The 18,968-nt window shown below is 44.1% G+C and overlaps 1 protein-coding gene and 1 long non-coding RNA gene across 12 annotated transcripts in view; one reads left to right on the forward strand and one right to left on the reverse strand.

Annotated features, from left to right (window-relative positions):
* The window catches only part of LOC126405559 (nuclear factor 1 X-type), a 272,630-nt gene that overhangs the window by 48,013 nt on the left and 205,649 nt on the right, over positions 1-18,968 (reverse strand). For all 11 annotated transcript variants that reach the window (XM_050069350.1, XM_050069348.1, XM_050069353.1 and 8 more), the window contains 2 exons: positions 4,484-4,549; positions 1,804-1,878 (listed from right to left, as the gene is read on the reverse strand). In XM_050069350.1, coding sequence (XP_049925307.1) covers positions 1,804-1,878; positions 4,484-4,549 — 141 coding nt within the window. The remainder of the gene's footprint in view (positions 1-1,803; positions 1,879-4,483; positions 4,550-18,968) is intronic.
* LOC126405588 (uncharacterized) overlaps positions 1-18,968 on the forward strand; it is a 365,681-nt gene that overhangs the window by 26,255 nt on the left and 320,458 nt on the right. The window lies entirely within an intron of this gene.

Raw genomic sequence — 18,968 nt, forward strand, 5'->3', positions numbered from 1 at the left:
CTCCTTATAAAGACTTTTACCGGAGAGCCTTTCCTGATTTAACTTGAGGTTCAAGTTCATTTAAACTGTCTTTATTTCCTCAGTTTTTATAAACCAAAATGTTTTTATCAGCTCTTTTAAAACTAATTTTTGACATGTAAATCACTTTGTAACTCTGTTTGCTTTATAAATAAAGATTATTATTATTACATATTATGTGTAAATTAATGCACGTAATGTGAAACGGAAGTTCACTAGTGCAGGTTCTGCCTGTAAGCTTTTAGCCGTACGCTGTTAGCAACATGTGCTGAGGTTAGCACAACAAGCCGACTGGCTGCAAGTCAGTCACACTAGCGAGCAAGAATGACCAGTGAGTTTTAAGACCTGCCTGCAGGTTCCTGTCGGCTTCGAGTTTTGTGCAAGACGAAGATGGTAAGTTGGCGCTGCTCCATCTTTGTGTTGAATGTAAATGGAAACACATCCAACATGCAGACTAGGGGTGTGACGATCTGGATCGATATACTGATTCGATGATCAACGATCCAGTATAAAAGTGAAAACATCGATACACATCATCATGTTTAGGACACGCCTTTATTTTGAAATTCCCATTTCAAGTTTGTGTCACTCCTTCAGTCCAAGCACACCCTTGCAGAGAAAAGTGTCAGCGGTGTGAACTGGCCGGTTGAGCTGGACTCAAGCCGGCTGATGATGTCACCTGACACTCTGGTTTTAGAGCACGTCACCTGTTTCAACAGCCAATCAGCTTGTAGTGAAGTCCGCTGGTCAAGTCAAAATGACCGCAGATGGCGTGTTGGCTTGCTGCACCATGCTTTTTGTTTCCGTCCTCACGGTGTGCTGGTGTCGGACGGTGGGTCTCTGCTGCTGCTCGCTGTATGTGCTTATGCCCCGCCCCCTAAACTATCATTGGGATTATCTTGCCAACTTTGCTTCTCTGCTGCAGAGATGATATTTTATCTTTATTGTTGAGGCTCCTGTTTGTTTGTATTTCTTGAAATCGTCTGGTTTTATTTGGTTGAATTCGGCTTTGTTTTAAATCCGGTATCAACCATGTAAAACACTTTGTAACTTTGTTTGAAAAGCGCCTTAAAAATAAAGTTTACTGCAATTATTATAACTGCTACACCTCTATTCTGTCCTTCTTATCCATGTTATGCATCAGTGGATCTCCTGTCATTTTACAACACTGTCTCACACAGCCAGTCTGCGGCGCTCGACCCTGAGTTCGCTGGAAGATGTCGATCATTAAAGACGGAGTCACAATAATCACATTTAGAGCCGCGGCCATGCCCGAAAACAGCTGGACGGTGCAGTTTTTAGCAAACGTAACTCAAACAGGAATAAATAGTACATTTGTTGGGAACTATTTTCTGCTGCGGATTAAAACACATTTAGTGCAGTGCACATAAATTACAGTGTGAGTGTGTTCGTGGTTACAAAAAAAAAAAAAAAAGGAACATGACACCCAGTGTGACAGAGAGCCTCAATGATAGGTTTGTGAATGGTTTCAGACGACAATAGAACAGATGAAGAGGATAAATCCGGCTCTGGCCACACAGACGATACTTCTCATGTCATTAGGATCAATTCACTGTTATTATGGACTGTAAGGAAATATAAAATATCACAAGCTTTATGATTTAAATAATAAGTTATCCATCAAAAAGTTTGGTGTGTGAGGCTGCTACATGTAGTTTCACCCTGAAGGCGTTGTAATGAAGTGACAGTATGAAGTGTACGAGGAGTGACAGGGAGAGTGCGTCTGCGTAGAGATTGACTTGGGAAACTACAGCCGTGACTCACTCTGCGACACGCGGACCAGCTCGGCGACGTTCCACACCCCTGAAGTCACAAAGCAGTCCTGGAAACTCAAGTGGCCTGAAAGAGAAAGAGGAAGAGGAGTGTGTGAGAGCGGCGGTCTGCAGGGTGGATGTACCAAACATGCATAAAATTACATGTGCGCACACACACACGCAGAGGGAGCTGAAAAACACATGTATGGGAACGCTCGACACGCTGCTGGTGTGGGAACATGTGTTTTCTATAACATACAGACTGTCGGTCATGTTCAGCTTTTTATACCTAAAAAGGAAAATTCTGGTTTATTAAAACTCGGGTGTTAATTTCACATCTTTCTTCAGAGGCATCCGGCGTTCACACAAGTTGTAAACAAGTAAACAGATTAACCAGATTATCTAAACCAGTAGTTCCCAACTGGTCCAGATTTCTCCTTCGTCATTAGTTTAAGGTCCACACAGTTTAATACGTTTGGCGTCATACGAGCATTTGACCATTCTGTCGAGCTAGGTTTCTGTCTCTCTGAAGTAGCTGTCTGTTAGTCACTCACTCTACAGGAGGAAATGGCACTTCAAAATAAAAGCTCTGTGCCGGAAATTCACTGTACTCAAAAATAAAGTGTTCACGAGTCACTTGAGGTCCATTCAGAATGGACCTGTGACCCACCAGTTGGGAACCACTAATCTAGCTGCTAGCTAGCGTTAGCTCCCACCAGACCCTGCTGGGGTGCATCAAAAATTAACTGGGACAGACATGTGTGACCGGTCAGAAATATTCTCTGTGGTCAAGTGATTAACAGTTAAGCATTGACATCCCTAATTCAAACTTTTCCAGTAAGTCAAGCGGGTTGTAAAGGTGCCCAGTGGATCAGTGGGTAGAGCGGGTGCCCTGTGTACGAAAGCACTGTCCTTGCCACAGCGCCTGCCGGTTTGATTCCAGCCTGTTGCCCTTTGCTGCATGTCATCCCCTCTCTCCACCTTCACACTTAGTTTATCCAATCTAATAAAAATCCCAAAAAATAGTCCTATAAAAAAAAAAAAAGAGTAAGGGACACAAAGGGCGGGACACACCTGCAGCAAGTTAACAGCTCCATAAATGACATTTCATCATTAAAAAGAAGTTGATTTAAGTAGACCTTGTAGATGTCACAGTGATGTCATTTTATCAGCTGGAGGTAAAGCTGCCTCTCCACCACAAGACCAAATGTGATAAGACCAAAGGACTGGACGGAGGCCATCATCAAAAATGCTCACATGTGCAGCGCACACTTCATATCAGGTTAGGGAAAAAGTATTTCCTGTTGTAGGGATGAATAAGGTTATGTGTATTAAGGGTTATCATGTCCACCTCATCAGAAACTGGGGAGGGATTAAGAGGAATATTGGATTTCTCTGGAACGCTAACTTTTTAGCACATTAGCTAACGTTAGCTTCCATAGCAAAACAAACAAGTGTGGTCCTCCTTTGTAAGATTGGCTTCCTGTGACATCATCCATCCACTGAGTGAGAGCATACGGGTCGGCCAGTCTGGTCCCGTTGGTCAGTGTTTACTTATTCAAGTAACACTGGCGGTCCCGGAGAGTGAGTGACCTGACATGGTGCGTTGGTAAATTCAGTCTGACGCTCTACACTAAAATGAGAGCCCTGTTGGTGGAAGAAACGGAGCGTTATATTTCTACATGAATGAACCAACGGTTAAGTTAATCACACATTCACTCCGCTCGGCGCTCTGCTGCTCCGTCTCCACAGACAGAGTGTCCAGAGTGCGCTCTGCCACTCTGAGAGTGCGCTGCTCTGGATAACCCAACGCTACATTCAGACAGCGCTCCCAATTTATCAACGCTCCAGTTTGTGTCAGTGCGCTTTGGCACTCCGAACTGACCACTCATTTCTTCTTCCTCCATTGTCAACAACAAGCCAACAGAACTTGTTAGCTTTTCAGTTAATGTCTGTGCAGAACTGTCTATAAAATATGACGACGGACATGTGAAGCTTCAGTACAGCCCTACAGTGTACGGAACTCCTATATGACTGTGTGTGCTGCTCTGAAGTCTCTTCAGCCTCCCACGTGAACTTTGTTCATCCGTGCTCTATAATGTCCGTATCCATAATACCTGGGTCTGTGTGGTGTGTGCATACAGAACATCCTAAACTCCAGGGTTGAGTGAACTTTAAATCCACACCCTCCCTCCTTCATTTCATCCCTCTCTCCATCTGTCCGTCACTCTTCTCCTCACCCGCCTCACCTCTCATTTTCTCTTCAACCCCCCCCGCCCCCCACCTCCACCTCCACCTCCCTTCACTTTCCTCCCGTCCTCCATCTCTTTCTCCTTCTCTGCATCACTCCATCCCTGTCGGGGGTTAACCACAGCGGGGACGGCGCATGAGGTCAGTGCTGAGCTCGGCAGCGGCCATGTGGTTCCCATCTTCCAATAACGTCAGTGTGATTTATGAGTGGCCCGCCACAATCCCAGCACAACCCCCACGCTACAGTACCATCAGCTCTCCTTACCATAATAAACTCAGACCCAACTCTGCCGGGACACACTGCACACAGAGAGGCCTGTGTGTAGGGGGAGTGTGTGCACACACTATGTGCATGTATAGGTGTGCTTGCACGTACGCACAGGTGTGTTAAACATTTTTCTGCATGCATGTGTGCAAACGGGACACGCTTGTAAACTCACCATTTGGTGGGGGCTTGACGTCTGTGTCTCCTTGCTGGTTTGAGTTGTCTGATTGTCCTGATTGTTCTGAAAGACACAAAAAAAGAGAGAGACAGAGAGATGTTTAGTCAGGTGGACAGATGTCTGGACGCGACCCAAGGTGAGGGTTTCAGGTTAGCATCAGAGGGAACTCTTCAGGAACTTGACGGGAAACGGCGCCTTCTTTCATTCTTTCCACTGAGGAGAGACAGACGTGGGCCTGAGATTAAAGATGCATACTTCTGCTCAGGTTAAACGTCAGTTCAAAGTCATAAAATGGCAAATCAAGACGTTAATATCCTCAATCCTGGAGCCTGTCGCTGTGGGAAAATCACGAGAAAAGCCTCAAAGAATTCAGTTTGGAGTGCTTGTTCTTTTTGGCTTAAAAACCACTTCTCTCCTTGTGTGCGTCTCTTTCAGGGGCTCAAACGTGCACTCAGACTCCTTCAGTTAAAAGAACACTTCACCTGCAAAATGACTGTTTGTATATCAATTACTCTGCTAGTGTTACGCTGAACTCATGAAGACAACTTTGCTTTTCTCTCATGCCTCCAGGGTGAACGAAGAATCCAAAAAAGGTGAACATTCTTTATGAACTGAGGTAAAACAACAGTCTCACATATCCAGTCATGTGCTCAGGACTTCACAAACATGTATTTCCACTAAAACACTGATCTGAGTTCAACACATGTGCATGCCCAGGCACGCTACATATCCATGCATGAGACTGTTTGTACTGACGTGTTTTAAATCGCAATGTTTTCCCAAAAATACAAGTGTTTGTGAAATACTGAGCACACGACTGGATACTGAGACTTGGATTAAACTGCATGAGTTGATGTTTTGATATAGTTTTGCTGTTGTTAAATGTGGACCCTGATTACCTCAATTCATGTACAAAGTTCGGCTTTTTTGGATTCTTCGCTCGCTGTGCAGGCATGAGAGAAACACAAACTTTTCTTCACAAATCCAACACAACACGGGCAAAGTAATGAATATAAAAACGGTCTTTTGCAGTTAAGTGTTCCTTGGAAGTCCCAGTGAAACAGGAAGTAGAGCGTCTTTAGTTTCTGTGCTGTGACGTACATCCAAGGGAAGAGGAATATTTGAGCGGTGTACTGTTACAAGAGGGATTCAAATTCAATCCTTATCATCTGATAGGACCAAATAAGTGGGCATGCTTAAATTTTAGCAAGACATGGCGCTACAGTGGACTGTTTGCTCCACACACACCTTCCTCATCGACCAGGAGGACGATGAGCTACTACAACCCACAAACAGTGAAGTGTGGTTTACATGAGTGGTGTAGCTAGTTAGACCACTGGTTCTCAAATGGTGTGCTGTGGGATTCTGTGTTAGCCACACATTATTATTGCAATATTCAACTGGGCCTGTACAAAAAGTTATGAATGAATTTTTAATTGACTGTATCAGTATGTTGTGTGCACCCGTTTCCTACTAAAGAGGCAAACTCTTCCTAAAAAAATATGATTTAATTTAAAAAAAAAACCCTTCACAGGGGACCTATTTGTCGCCTTGTGCGTGGGAATTAAAGTGTGTGACACATCAAAGCTCTGATTGGCAGCCAGTGTGAGGGATGATGACGATTATAAGAAGAAAGACGTGAGTGGGACGATGGATCACTTTATTGTATGGACAATTTCAACAAAGCACCAGAGAAGACAGCCAGTACCCAAAATCACGAAAGCTACCTGTCTTATTTTTTCTTATTTTTATTGTCTCATATTGTGATAAGAGTGATAACACACATCATAGATGCTGTTGTGCACAGATATGAATACAGGTGTGCCTTGACATTTTGGCTTGGGCACAAAAAGTTTGAAAACCAAAACCATTGAGCTATACAGTACAAAGAGTTGTTGGCTAGAGATGATACACCGTCTCATGGTGGTCACTTCCTGTCAACGTTACAGATCAGAAGCACAGAGAGTTGTTGACTGGAGATGATACGCCGTCTGCCTGTTTCAACTAGGCTTGTTGCGAATCTTTGGTCTGAACTGGGCTTTAGAAAGTGTAGGTTGGGTAAAGAAACCTCAGCTTCTCTGCTGACTCGTACGTTGAGGTGTACTTGTAAAAAGTACATTTTATGGGCATTGTTTGGATCGACTCTCCTGTTTGTGTTTACCTCGACAAAACCACTTTTCTTCTTTATAGATCTCATTTCCAGGGGCTCAGGCTCTGACACACACACACACACTCTGTTAGTGCAGCACTCTGACTGTGTGAGTTGGATTAAGTGTTAAAGGTCCCCAGGAACCTCAGCCTCCCCGCTGCTGACTCGTAAGTTGAGGGCTACTTGTAAACCGTACACTGGTGGGTTGTCGGCATTGTTTGGACTGCATCTCCTGTGTGTGTTTACCTTGACATCTATAGGGGCCGGCGGGCAGAGAGCCACCTGCTTCAGCTAGTTTTCTTTGGCCCGCTGGCTGCCATTCTTCTTCAGATGTGTAATGCAGCCTTGAGGAGTTTTATAGTTGTATCATATATACCATTCAGGCCAATTAGCCCACAGCGCTGAAGCTTTAAGGCCGTCCTGGGCCAAGTCTCCCGAGCCAGAACGTGGCCCCCTCGCAGCCAGTACTAGGCCCCCCAATCTCAGCGTCCTCTAAGCCCAAATCAGCGTCCTAATCTTGGGTGGCATTAGTGGACGACGTGCCAGCAAACTGCTGCACTATTCACCCCCGTCTGTCCGCGTTGCCAAAACCAAGACAACAAAAAGAGACAAACAAAATCACCTCATCACTCTGAGTGGAGGAGAAGAGGGGAAAACACGCAGGGAAAGAGTTTATTTTTTCTCGCAACTCTCTTCCCTCACTCTCAGCACATCTTCATGTCTTCCTCCCTCAACTCCTCTCGCACTCGTTCTGTCTCTGCTTCTCTTTCTCTCTCGTGCTGTCGCTCTGTGGAATCCTGGCAGCCATCTTAGCGCTTGGCAGCCATCTTAGCTTTGGCGGTACCCATGCATTCCTGCTAGCTGACGGCACACCCACACACACATACACACACACACACACACATACACACATGCTTGCAAAGCACACTCTCCTTCTCTCACACACACACACACAGACCCAACGGTCTTAAAGATAAAAAGACCTACAGAGGATATGCAATGCAAATGGAGTGAGGATAAAACCACAGGGATGTTTGTCTGCAGTCCTGTACGTGTCGCGTCGCCCACCCAGACGACACGTTACATTCAGTCAAATAAAAATGAGACATCATCACAGACACTGTCACAAAGTATAAGGATGGATAGAAACAGGAAAACACGGGGTGCATTCAAGGCAAACACGGTGATCACGTAAGAAGAACCAGGAATAAACGGCGCCCGAGGCCGGCGCTCACCCCGACTACCCTGATCCTGCATCTCACTCCGAGCACAAACCGTTAAAACCTTTTAAACCTGTACGCCTCGGAAAAATCTCCCTCACACTATGTGACAGTTTCCAAGCCAAAATTCAGTGCCGGGTTGTCATGACAACAGGGATGGCACACCACAGTCCCTCATGATGAGTGGTTGTTGAAGCCTGTGTGTGTGCATATGTGTCGCTGTTTGGCCTGGCAATTAGTTGGAATGAAGATAATAATATAGCCTCCTGGCACCGGCTCAATGTGTTGTTTTGTTTAAGTATTTCTTGGCACCAAACGGCCGGCGGCCGCTGAGCTACAATACAACCAGCCTGACTCTCTACTATATCAGTCGCTCTGCATTTTAAGGTGTTAATTCCACTCCAGTTACTTTATCAGACACATTTTCAAACTCTGCTTCAGAACTTTTCAGGATTCTTTATAAGGAAGTGGTTTTATTTAACAGTGGTGATGTCATTGTTACAGGAACTCCACTGTGTGATCAATAATTACTTTATAATGATAAATTAACGAACAAAAACTGTTCGTCCAATCTGCATCTGCAGGTCCAATCTGTGACATAGATGGATTGATCATATCCCTCATTACGCACCACAACTTAAAGGCAAATATATTACCAATAACTTGATGGTATAAACAGTTATGATGGTATGCTTGTTGATGCTGAAACTTGTTTTTATGTGATACAAACATGGATTTTAATGGTATAAACAATCGGCCTCTGATTGTGTAAACATTTTTTGATGGTTTGAACTTGGTCTTTGATGCTGTAAATCTGGTTTGTAATGGTTTAAACGTGTTTCACTGTGATATAAACATAGATTTTGGTGGTTTGAACTTGGTCTTTGGTGGTATACATTTGGTTTTCAATGGTCTAAACATAGTTTTAGACAGTTTAAATTTGTTTTTTTATAGTATGCATTTGGTTTTAAACGGTATAAACACTTTTTCAATGGTATAAATGTGGTTGCTGATGGTTTAAACTTGTTTTTTGTGATACAAAAATGGATTTTGATGGTGTAAACAATTGTTTTCTGATGGTATAAACAGCTTTTGATAGTTTGAACTTGGTTTTTATTGGTTTAAAGTTCATTTTAGATGGTATAAATGTGTTTTTAACGGTAAGAATTTGTTTTTCTAACGGTATAAACCATTATTAATGGTATAAATGTGGTTGTTGATGGTCTAAACGTATTCTTTTGTGACATAAACATGGATTTTAATGGTATAAACAATTAGTTTCTCATGATACAAGCAGTTTCTGATTATTTAAATTTGGTTTTTGATTGCTTGAACTTGGTTTTTGATGCTATAGATTTGGTTAAGATGGTCTAAACATGGTTTTAGATGGTATAAATGTGTTAATGATGGTATGAATTTGTTTTTTTTAATGGTATAAACCATTTTCAATAGTATAAATATGGTTGTTGCTGGTTTAAACTTGTTTTTCTGTGATAAAAACTGATTTTAATGGTATAAACAATTGTTTTCTGATGGTTTGAACTTGTTTTTTGATGTTATAAATGTACACAACCAAAATACAAATTTTGGTTGTGTACATTTGGTTTTCAATGGTCTAAACATGTTTTTAGATAGTTGAAATGTGTTTTTTGATGGTATGAATTTGGTTGTTCAACGGTATAAACAGTTTTTATTGGCATAAACATTGGATTTGATGGTATAAACAATTGGTTTCTGAAGATATAAACAGGAAGCCAAAACAATGAACTAAAAGATGCTAAGGTGGGTCCATGAAGCTGAAGGGAACTGCAGTCAGATGGTGATTCTCTCTTGGTTTGTCAACATGAGAAACCTTTTCACATCACACATAATGTTGTGTCTCATTTTTATAGAAACATATACTACATACATAATGGTTTTGTTCTGAAATTTACATTCACAATTTTCCCCACATTCATTTTACTTGTGACTCTTACTACTGAGTGACAGTAATGAGTTCAAACTTCAAACCACCAAAACAAAACCAAGAAGCAGTGTCGTCCTCTGGAAGGAAACATCTGCCTCCAATAGTTTTTTATACATAAGAGAACATTTGCAGCTCTGTGTTAATGGGATCTGACACCATCTGTACATCAACCTCAGTGAGGCCACTGCTATATTCTGTGTGGCAATATTGTGTCAATACAGAGACACTAAGCTGGCCGGCCCACAGAAATGGCCCCTGTAAAGATCCAGTGAATGTGCCATCCATAAATCCATATATCAATGTATACATGTAAACTGCCTGAGAGAGGCGGGGGCTACACAGGCACTATCATCCCTCTTCTCACAGGTAGTGGTCGGCGTGGTGGCCTCTTTACTAACGCCAGCTAGTTCTTGGCTAGTAATGTTAGCTGTAGCGATAGCCCCCGGGCTAACATCATGGGACTGGGAGCAGCTTTCTGAGCTGACTTAAAGAAGTTGGTTATTACATTATCATTTGGGTTTTAAGTCCTTTCAAGCGCCCTCTTTTTCCTCTCCTTTCTTTTCTGGCATTTTTTTTGCAGGTCCTGGCAAAGTCTCCATAAAATGAAAACGACATCTTCCCAGTTTTAATCCTTGTTATATGCCAAACATACATCCATAAAGTTCCTAATCAAAAATCAAAATACCTGTCTTCTCTCTGTCTATAAAACCAGGTTAGACAAATCAAATATTTGATGGCTCATCCTGCACTCAGGCGTTTACAAAAGTTCATCCATCTAATGAGACCTCAGGCGCATAGCTCACTGGTTTTCAAACTTCTTTATCACAAAATGTTTAAAATCAATATTGTCTCGTGACTAAAGTGTCATGAACTTATCATATTGAGGGGCCTCTGGTGATTTCCACTGTGACCATCTACTGCAGACACAGAAGAATATTAATACAGGATGTGCTCCAGAGAGACAGGAATATGTGTGTGTGTGTGTGTGTGTGTGTGTGTTATTATGGATGCTAACGTCCACTTGTCCCCACGCACACAGACATGACACTGGCTTTGGTGTACAGTCTGACACCACATGAGCATTTATTAACACGTTGGTTCAAATGCTCACCGTGCACGCACCAAACATGGATACACATGCCTCTGAATCACAAACATACTCTTACACACACAAACACACACATGAATCATGAACCCTTATCTCCTGCACACAGTCGCCCCAAGGCCCCCTGCACACGCCTCACCACAGATAATACACACACGGGCCGTCAAATACACACTGATATCGCTCTGATCACACACACACACACACACACACACACACACACACACTGGGTTCATTCAGTGTCTTGGTCAATATTCAGTCACTGCTGATACACTCCTGCAGTGTGTGCACTGAAGTTAACACTGCCTATACATTTATCACACTGCACATACAGACAGAGGCTAGTAACTCACACCCAGGCTAATGTACACACACACTGAATCACACTTACTTAATCACTCCATTCATCATACACACACACTCACGCACACATATACACAAGTGCAAATCATTAAAAGACACTTGAATGTAAAATTGCATACACATGCTCAGTCGCTCGGTACGCAGGCGGACACTGCCAGCACTAATGGACTCATTTACCGTGCGCATATTCATATACGAGTGCACGGCGCTCACATGGGCACTTTGTTGTGTTTTTTTTTTTTTTTTTTTTGCTAATTTACCGAACGGCTCAGAGTGTTTGTTTGTGCATCACAAGCACACATGAGGCAAACAGGCCCTCTGTAATCTGCCGTGCACTAAGTGACAGGGATTTTTCAGACTGACTGTAAAAACCAACAGCAGTCAAACACCGCAGATAAATTACAACAACCTCCGATGTTAAGACCTGATGACGGTGTGGTGGAACCTGTGTTTTGTGCTTGATATGTTTTCTCATATTCAGCGTTAATGTCCTCAAAATGGAAATGTTCCAGTGATTCTCATTAAACTGGAGAAAAAACTTCCCTCAAATCAGGAACTCATCACATCGTCTGTTAATATTTCCCTCTGCAACTCTCCAGCTCTTCTTCTGTTGTTATGTGACACACACAGCAGATACCATCAGCCTGGATGCCTTCCCGCAGAGAAGTTCGATGCCTCTCCTATACTGTATCTGGACGCTCAATATAAAGCTAGCATCCAGTTAGCTTAGCAGGAAACAGCTAGCCTGTCTCTAAGGTGACCAAATCCACTATATTAAATATTAAAGCTGCAGTAGGCAGTTTTATTCTGCTGTCACTGGGCAAAAATGCCATTAAACACTTTGAGCATATTGTAGATTAAGTGTACTGAGAGAAAACTGGACTCCTGCACCTCCTCTTGGCTCTGTTTTCAGGCTTTAGAAAATCTAGCCCATGGTGGGAGCTTTTCACTAATCACAGGTCATTTCAGAGAGCAGGCGTTCCTATTGGCTGTTCTAGAGATGCAAATGAGCATGCACGTCCCTTCAGATGGTGAAAGCCTGATTCAATGGCGAAGAGTCCTGCAGAGAAAGTTGCCACTCCAGTATTGGCAACAACTACCTGCACTGGTCTAGCAAAAAATAAAACACATCAATATCAGCAAAGTGTTTCAGAGATGCAGAGAAAATATTGCTAATAGTTTAGCCTTCAGCTAACCAGAGGTAAAGTCTCACAGCCACTTCAAGTTCATGTTTATGTAGCTAACATTAGCTAGAGCCTCGAATCACAGTGTGTTCTCCACCTCACTCCCCGCCCCTACAGACCACCTCACTGGAAGGACAGCAGGCAGCAGCTCAACCTGAACCAAGCCAGCACAAACCCCAGCTCCGGACCAGACAGCCCCGACTCCCTGCTGGATCAGTAAACTTTCTGTTGCTGCTGTTACACAGGTTAGACCTGGTGCTGCTGTTGGCCGCCAGCTCACTGGGACACGCAGCGCCGGAGGGTTGCTGTTTTTTTTTCTGATTGCTAAGTGTTAAAAAACGCTCAACTTTGGGTAAAACTGTGCAGCCGCTCGTCACTGTCACTTTTTATCCCGCTGTCAAATCACAGTGGAGGAGCCTACCACACAGTCACATCTTAAGGCTCATTTATGCTCAACGTTAAATACGGATCCGGATACGGACGAAGCCTTCTGTCCGTGCTCCGCGTTCATTTCGTCCGTATTTCTGCACGTTTCCATAAAGCTTACGGATACGGGCCAAACGGAGCAGTACCACCGGGAACAGTGGGGGCAGTGTTGCTGTCACTACCCGATACGTAGCTCTAGTGAGACACGAAGAAGAAATAACAATTCAATTTCTTTCATCGGCAGTACTAGAGAAAAGAATTCTCCGTCCTCCAGTCACGATGTATTTAACGGCCTCACCGACCACCGCCTCCTACAACGCTGCCTCTGTTTTTGTGTTTTATGCAAGAGGTTCATTATCAATATCTCCTCCACAGTCGCCATGTTTGTTTTTGAGTTTGTTGTTGTCATAAACCTTTGACGCTAGGCTGCCCCCTGGTGGATATATTGGTTAACATCCATGCCAACGTAAAGGGCGCATGGAAGTATGTGGGCAGTGAAGGTTACATCGTTTGAAACGGACGTATACATTTTCGTACGTAAAGGGAGCATAAATGAGCCCTAACATGTACAAAACCTGAGTCGATGAGTCAGATGACTTGGACCTGAAGCACAAATTTGATGACTTTGGACTTGACAAAATCAAAAAAGTCTTGCAAATTGACTTGGACTTTAACAGCACCAGTGATTTCACTTGGACTTGAGCCCTGTGATTTGAAACTTACTTTCAAGTTACTTTCCTAACCCACAATTAAAAGGATTGTATTTCATAAAGTTTGCCATGAATCATTTCACTTTCCTTCATTTCCTGAAACAGCTAACGTTACACTTGTCATTCCCAACAAGTCGACACTTCTTTCCCCAGATCCACTTTGTTTGAACCAATCCGACAGCATCCAATTAAGTTGGAGGAGAGAACCGTAAAGAGCTAATGTTACGTTCTGAGCACAAGTTGGAAAAAAGATACCAAAGATAATTTTGTTTGCGTACAAAAACTAGGAGGTTGTCAACAGAAATCAAACTGCAGACTGCAAAATGTTCAGAAATTTACAGACAATGACACGACTACTTCTAACTTCGGTCAACATCTTAAGTTGCACAAAGAACGCTAACTTAAGGCTAATGTTAACATAGTTACCAAGCTAACTGTGGTACTGGTTAAAAGTGCGATATGCTATGACAGTGCAATGTCAAGACAAGTTTTTTATGATGAAGTTTAGTCGCACTGTTTTTAACAAACTTGTTTTCACAAATAAAGACAAATTTTAAGGAGCATTCATGATTCTTTTAGATTTAAAACATTATTACTCTGTTGTTAAATGGGATTATATTTGTTGAGGAGCGAATTATGGGCTCGAAATTCAAAGTTAAGGACTTGGCACTTGACCTGGGACTGTCAGACTTGACTGAGGACTTGAGACTTGTGACTTATAAAACAATGACCAAGTTCCGGTATGGTGACATGCCTAACACAGGCGCTGTATAAATACAGTCAGCAGCACTGGGTGCAGCCTGCAGCCGTGACCCCTCTGCCTCGGTGTCTCCACCCTCTGTGTGCCGTGTCATTTAAGGATAGCTCCCCAGACACGGTTCAGTTCACAGTCAAATGATAGGGGCCTCTTCCTCCGACTGCTCCAGAGCTCTGCGGACAAATCTACCACTGTTCTCTCCCTCTTCATCTCCGTCTGGCCTCGGCCTCTCCCTCCCTGTAACTCCTGTCTATACGAGCTGTGGCGTTCAGGCGCGCAGGTCCGAACCCTGTCATTTCTGGCCGAGTGTGTGGGTACCAGCACAGCAGCAGCAGCAGCAGCAGCAGCAGCTTCGTCTCAGGCTCCGGGTTAATGTGGGAGCGCAGCTGTGGTGTTGCGTCCATACATCTCTAGATGAGATGAGGGGGGGCAGAGTGTATACAGTATATACAGAAATACTAAATATAATGTTCATGTGCGCTCGGCTTCACGCTGATGGAGATGGATGTAAAGCAGACGGCGAACAGGCAAACTGCACTGACTGACTTATATATATACAAGTGTGTTTGAATTTAAGTGTGTGTGGCTGCACAGTCTCACCCCCTCTCTCCACCCCCACCCCCCCTCATCCACCAGCCTCTGGATAAAGAAACCAAACAGCCTCCCCAATTGGGTTTCGCTTAAGAGGTTTATCGGTATGTTGCTAAACATTCTGACCTTTTTTTTAAATCTTTAATGCGCTTAAAATGTTCCAAACCCTCCTAATCCCCACGGCTATCCCACACAGATGTTCACTCGGCTCTTTTATTGGACTTCATTTCAACCTCTTTTTTTCTTCTCCTCCTCCTCCACCACCTCCTTCATCCCCACGTCCCACTCTCTCCTCCCCCTGCTTTCATTTTCATACGCAGATTCATTTCCGGTTTTGGAAAAACCACTCATCGCCTTCTGATCACCCCCCCGCCCCCCTCCATCCCTGTGCTTCAATCTTCTACAAGCTCATCCTGGCCCTGGTTTTTAAGCCCGTGGTTCTTATTGGACGCCGCTGTGGTTGACGGTTCAGTATATCTGTCCTGTGGATGACCTCGGCTTGCTGCCGCTGCCTTCAGGTTCAGGGAAATTCAAGTTGTGACAGGACGCCACTTTGTGCAGAAAGGTGCCCTGAATATTTCATGGGAATTTGTTTCATTAGATAATGTAGAGTTGAGTGTAACAAGATAATAACAGGGGATTTGATCGAATCATCATTGTGGTTACACGGCGTTCTGCTGAGACATGAGGGCATCCTGAACAGCCGCTGCACCACTGAGTCATCCACTTTGACTTCACCCTTAGTTTACTTATGTTCTGACACCATATCTTACTCAGTTGTCTTAAAGCCTCAGATCTAAAGTCTGACGGTGATCCACTGGGCGTAGCTTTGATTTCTTGACCTGGTGGTCTAGAAGTTCTCAGTGTTTATTTGTGGCCTGCTCTTTGATTGTCTGTCACATTTTGAGTTTATACACTGTTGGAAAGAGGAGACTCTTAGCTTTCTACTGATATCAGTGTTGTTATTGTTCTCCAAATATTAAGCACAATACATCACATTATGTAACGACTGTCACCGAGCCATGAGTTTGAGAGAAAGGCCCTCAAAGTGGCCACAAACATGTGTGATGGAGCCCATTCGCTTTCCAAACTGGGAGCTCATGCTGTGCTCCAGGGGCTTTCCTGGAGTGGAAAATACACCAAGAAGTTTGGGGACACTTTTGTTTTGTGGCCAACGAGGTCACGGAAAAGAGCAAAGCTAACAAAACAGTGCAGGAAGACAAGGAAATATTGTTTATGTTGGAAGAGCTGCAGTCCATTTTATGGACGAAGTTAGCATACATATTTAGCAATGGACTTCACATGACAATCGATTTTAATTACAAAAAAAACAGGGCTGTCAAGCGAATAATTAATTCATCTAAATCAACTGCATACATAGACCTTTGCTGTTGAAGTATTTGAAAAAATTTCAGTTCAATTCAATGTTGTCAGATGTGTCGTAGTAAAGCTGCTGGATTTTGGACACAGTTGTCCCCCTGTCCTCGACCACCCAAACTGGTCTGCAGTCCATTCTGTGACGGAGTTAGTGAGTCGGTCACAGGTAGACTGACTCAGTTTGAACGCCTGATGAGGCTGGCTGCTAGCGTTAGCATCAGAGGCTGTGCTAGCTCAGACCTCCTGGTTTGCTGCTAAATGCTTTGTGTTGAGGTGAAGTTGGCTTGAAGTTCTCCGATGGTACGAAAATTCCTTCCTGCAGAACCTGCAGAGAACGCTGCTCCTATCAACAGCTCCATCTGGCCGTTTTTATAAATGTAAATGTTCCATTCACGGGGCCGAGCAGCGTCGTCTGGAGCTGTTGATAGGAGCAGCGTTCTCTGCATGTTCTGCACTGAGGAGTTTTCGTACCATCGGAGAACTTCAAGCCTGAAATATCACCTCAACACAAAGCATTTAGCGGCGAACCAGGAGGTCCGAGCTAGCACAGCCTCTGATGCTAATGCTAACGGCCAGCCTCGTCAGGCCACACTCGACCAGGTGTTCAGACTGAGTCAGTCTACCTGTTACCGACTCACTGAATCCCTTACAGACTGCAGACCAGTTTGGGTGGTCGAGGACAGGGGGACAACTGTGTCCAAGTCCAGCAGCTTTACTACGACACATCTGGCAACATTAATTTCACTGAAAATGTTTTAAACACTTTAACAGCAAATATTACAGCATGTCATAAATTAGAATTATTTTTGAATCATTTGACAGCCCTAATAAAACTATATTTTGAAGAAAGCAGTTCCTCCTGTGTTCAGAAAAACAAAAACAAGGTCCAAGTACATTCTGTGACCTGAATAGTATTAGCAGGTATTCCCCTTCAAGCTCCACGGCGAATGGCGTGACACCAAGAACAAACGCCTGCCAAGCTGCAGACCACGGTTCAAGACCAACAAACAACTAAACCGGTTGTTTTTTAGTGAGTCATTACTTCTTTCCCAGCTGTGACTGTGGCACCAAAACCAGGTGTTTTAAGCCAAACATGCTCCTTTGCTAACCGTAACCAAGTGTGCCGAAACTACCACACGTTCACCACGGCGCTGTTGAAATGTAAAGACATGTAAAGTTTGAATGTGTCCACTACAAATGTGAAGAAACGTACAATGGCAACATTTATTTCTGGCGATTGGTTTGCCGAATCTGCTGCTCGTTAAGCGACTCAACTGAGTACAACATTTTTGATCAACTCTTCTTTATACTGATTTTGGCAGCTGGACAATCAGATTTTAGCGAGTAAATCAACCTGAAACAATAAATGTGATGGTGACGAGATTTTATGAAGTGAGGTGGACATGTTCCTCCATCCACAGTGGAAATTACGCTCTTATTTCACTGACTAAAGAATAAAAAATTGTCCCTGACTTTGAGTGATGTCGGCACACGCTGTCTGTGCTCAGGTTTGTAATGAATAACTGCCGGCATCCGTCTCAAGGACCAGTGTTCTGTGACTGGCCTGATGGCCCATTAACTGTCAATGGAGCAGCTCTCAGAGATCGCAGGAACAACACTCGAGGTTTTCTGTTTTAGGATGGATTTTCCGTTCTGCTATTTTTGGCGCTTTCCTGGGAAGTTTATTTGGCTTCCATATCCACACCCTACCTATTAAACCAGCAGCTTCACATTCTGGCAATCCCTCTGTGCAGCACCACAGCAGCGGCGGCGGCAGCGGCGGTGGTGTCAACACAACAGCTCGCAAATTCCCATCTTTTGGAGCCAGTGAAACATCTCGTCTATATAATCAATCTTTGTTCCCACATTGAGTGAAAAAGTGACAATAGTGCGTCTCTGTGTAGCTGACTGAGTGTCTGGTATGTAACTGCATGTGACAGCACAGCATGGGGCGACATGATTAATTGTGAAATGTGTTTCTGCAGAAGTGCTGAAGTGTGAATGTGTGGGCGTGAGACTATAAATACATCACTCGGCGGCGACGGATGTGTGATTGTGTCTTATATATGTTTATGATAGTGTATATACGTGCAAAAAATTTCTGGAGAGCACATGTTGAGGCACAGTTGGAGATAAGCGTGTAAACATCTGTGACTGACAGGCTGAGCGGCGGCGTGTAGGAGGGAGACAGCGCTCCTTTTATTGAAACACGCAGAAGCACGCGTGTGCGTCAGCTTGTCGAGCGGCTCGTGGGAGTGTTTGCACGTGCACGAGTCTGCGTCTATATGTGGGAAAGTTCAATAAATCGAGAGAGATAATTCTGCGTTAGATGCACATCTGTGTTTTTCAGTGTGTGTGTGTGTGTGTGTGTGTGTGTGTGTGTGTGTGCTGCGTGGCCGCCTGGCCCGAGCCCTGTGCCAGCAAGGAGCAGGTGTGGGGAGGCAGCCCTGCATTGCCCGTTGCCCATCTGCGTGGCCGTCTGTGTGCCGCCTGCGCCCTCTCTGTGCCAACGCCACACAGAGCCGGGGAGCCAGGGGGTGAGAGGGGGGTGAGAAGGGGTGAGAGGGGCCTAAAGGGAATCAACCATGGGAGAGAGAGGAGGGCAGGGGGTAGAAGGATGGAGGGGGGGGCGGC

Source organism: Epinephelus moara, chromosome 18, assembly GCF_006386435.1.
Source record: "Epinephelus moara isolate mb chromosome 18, YSFRI_EMoa_1.0, whole genome shotgun sequence".
Taxonomy (NCBI): Eukaryota; Metazoa; Chordata; class Actinopteri; order Perciformes; family Serranidae; genus Epinephelus; species Epinephelus moara.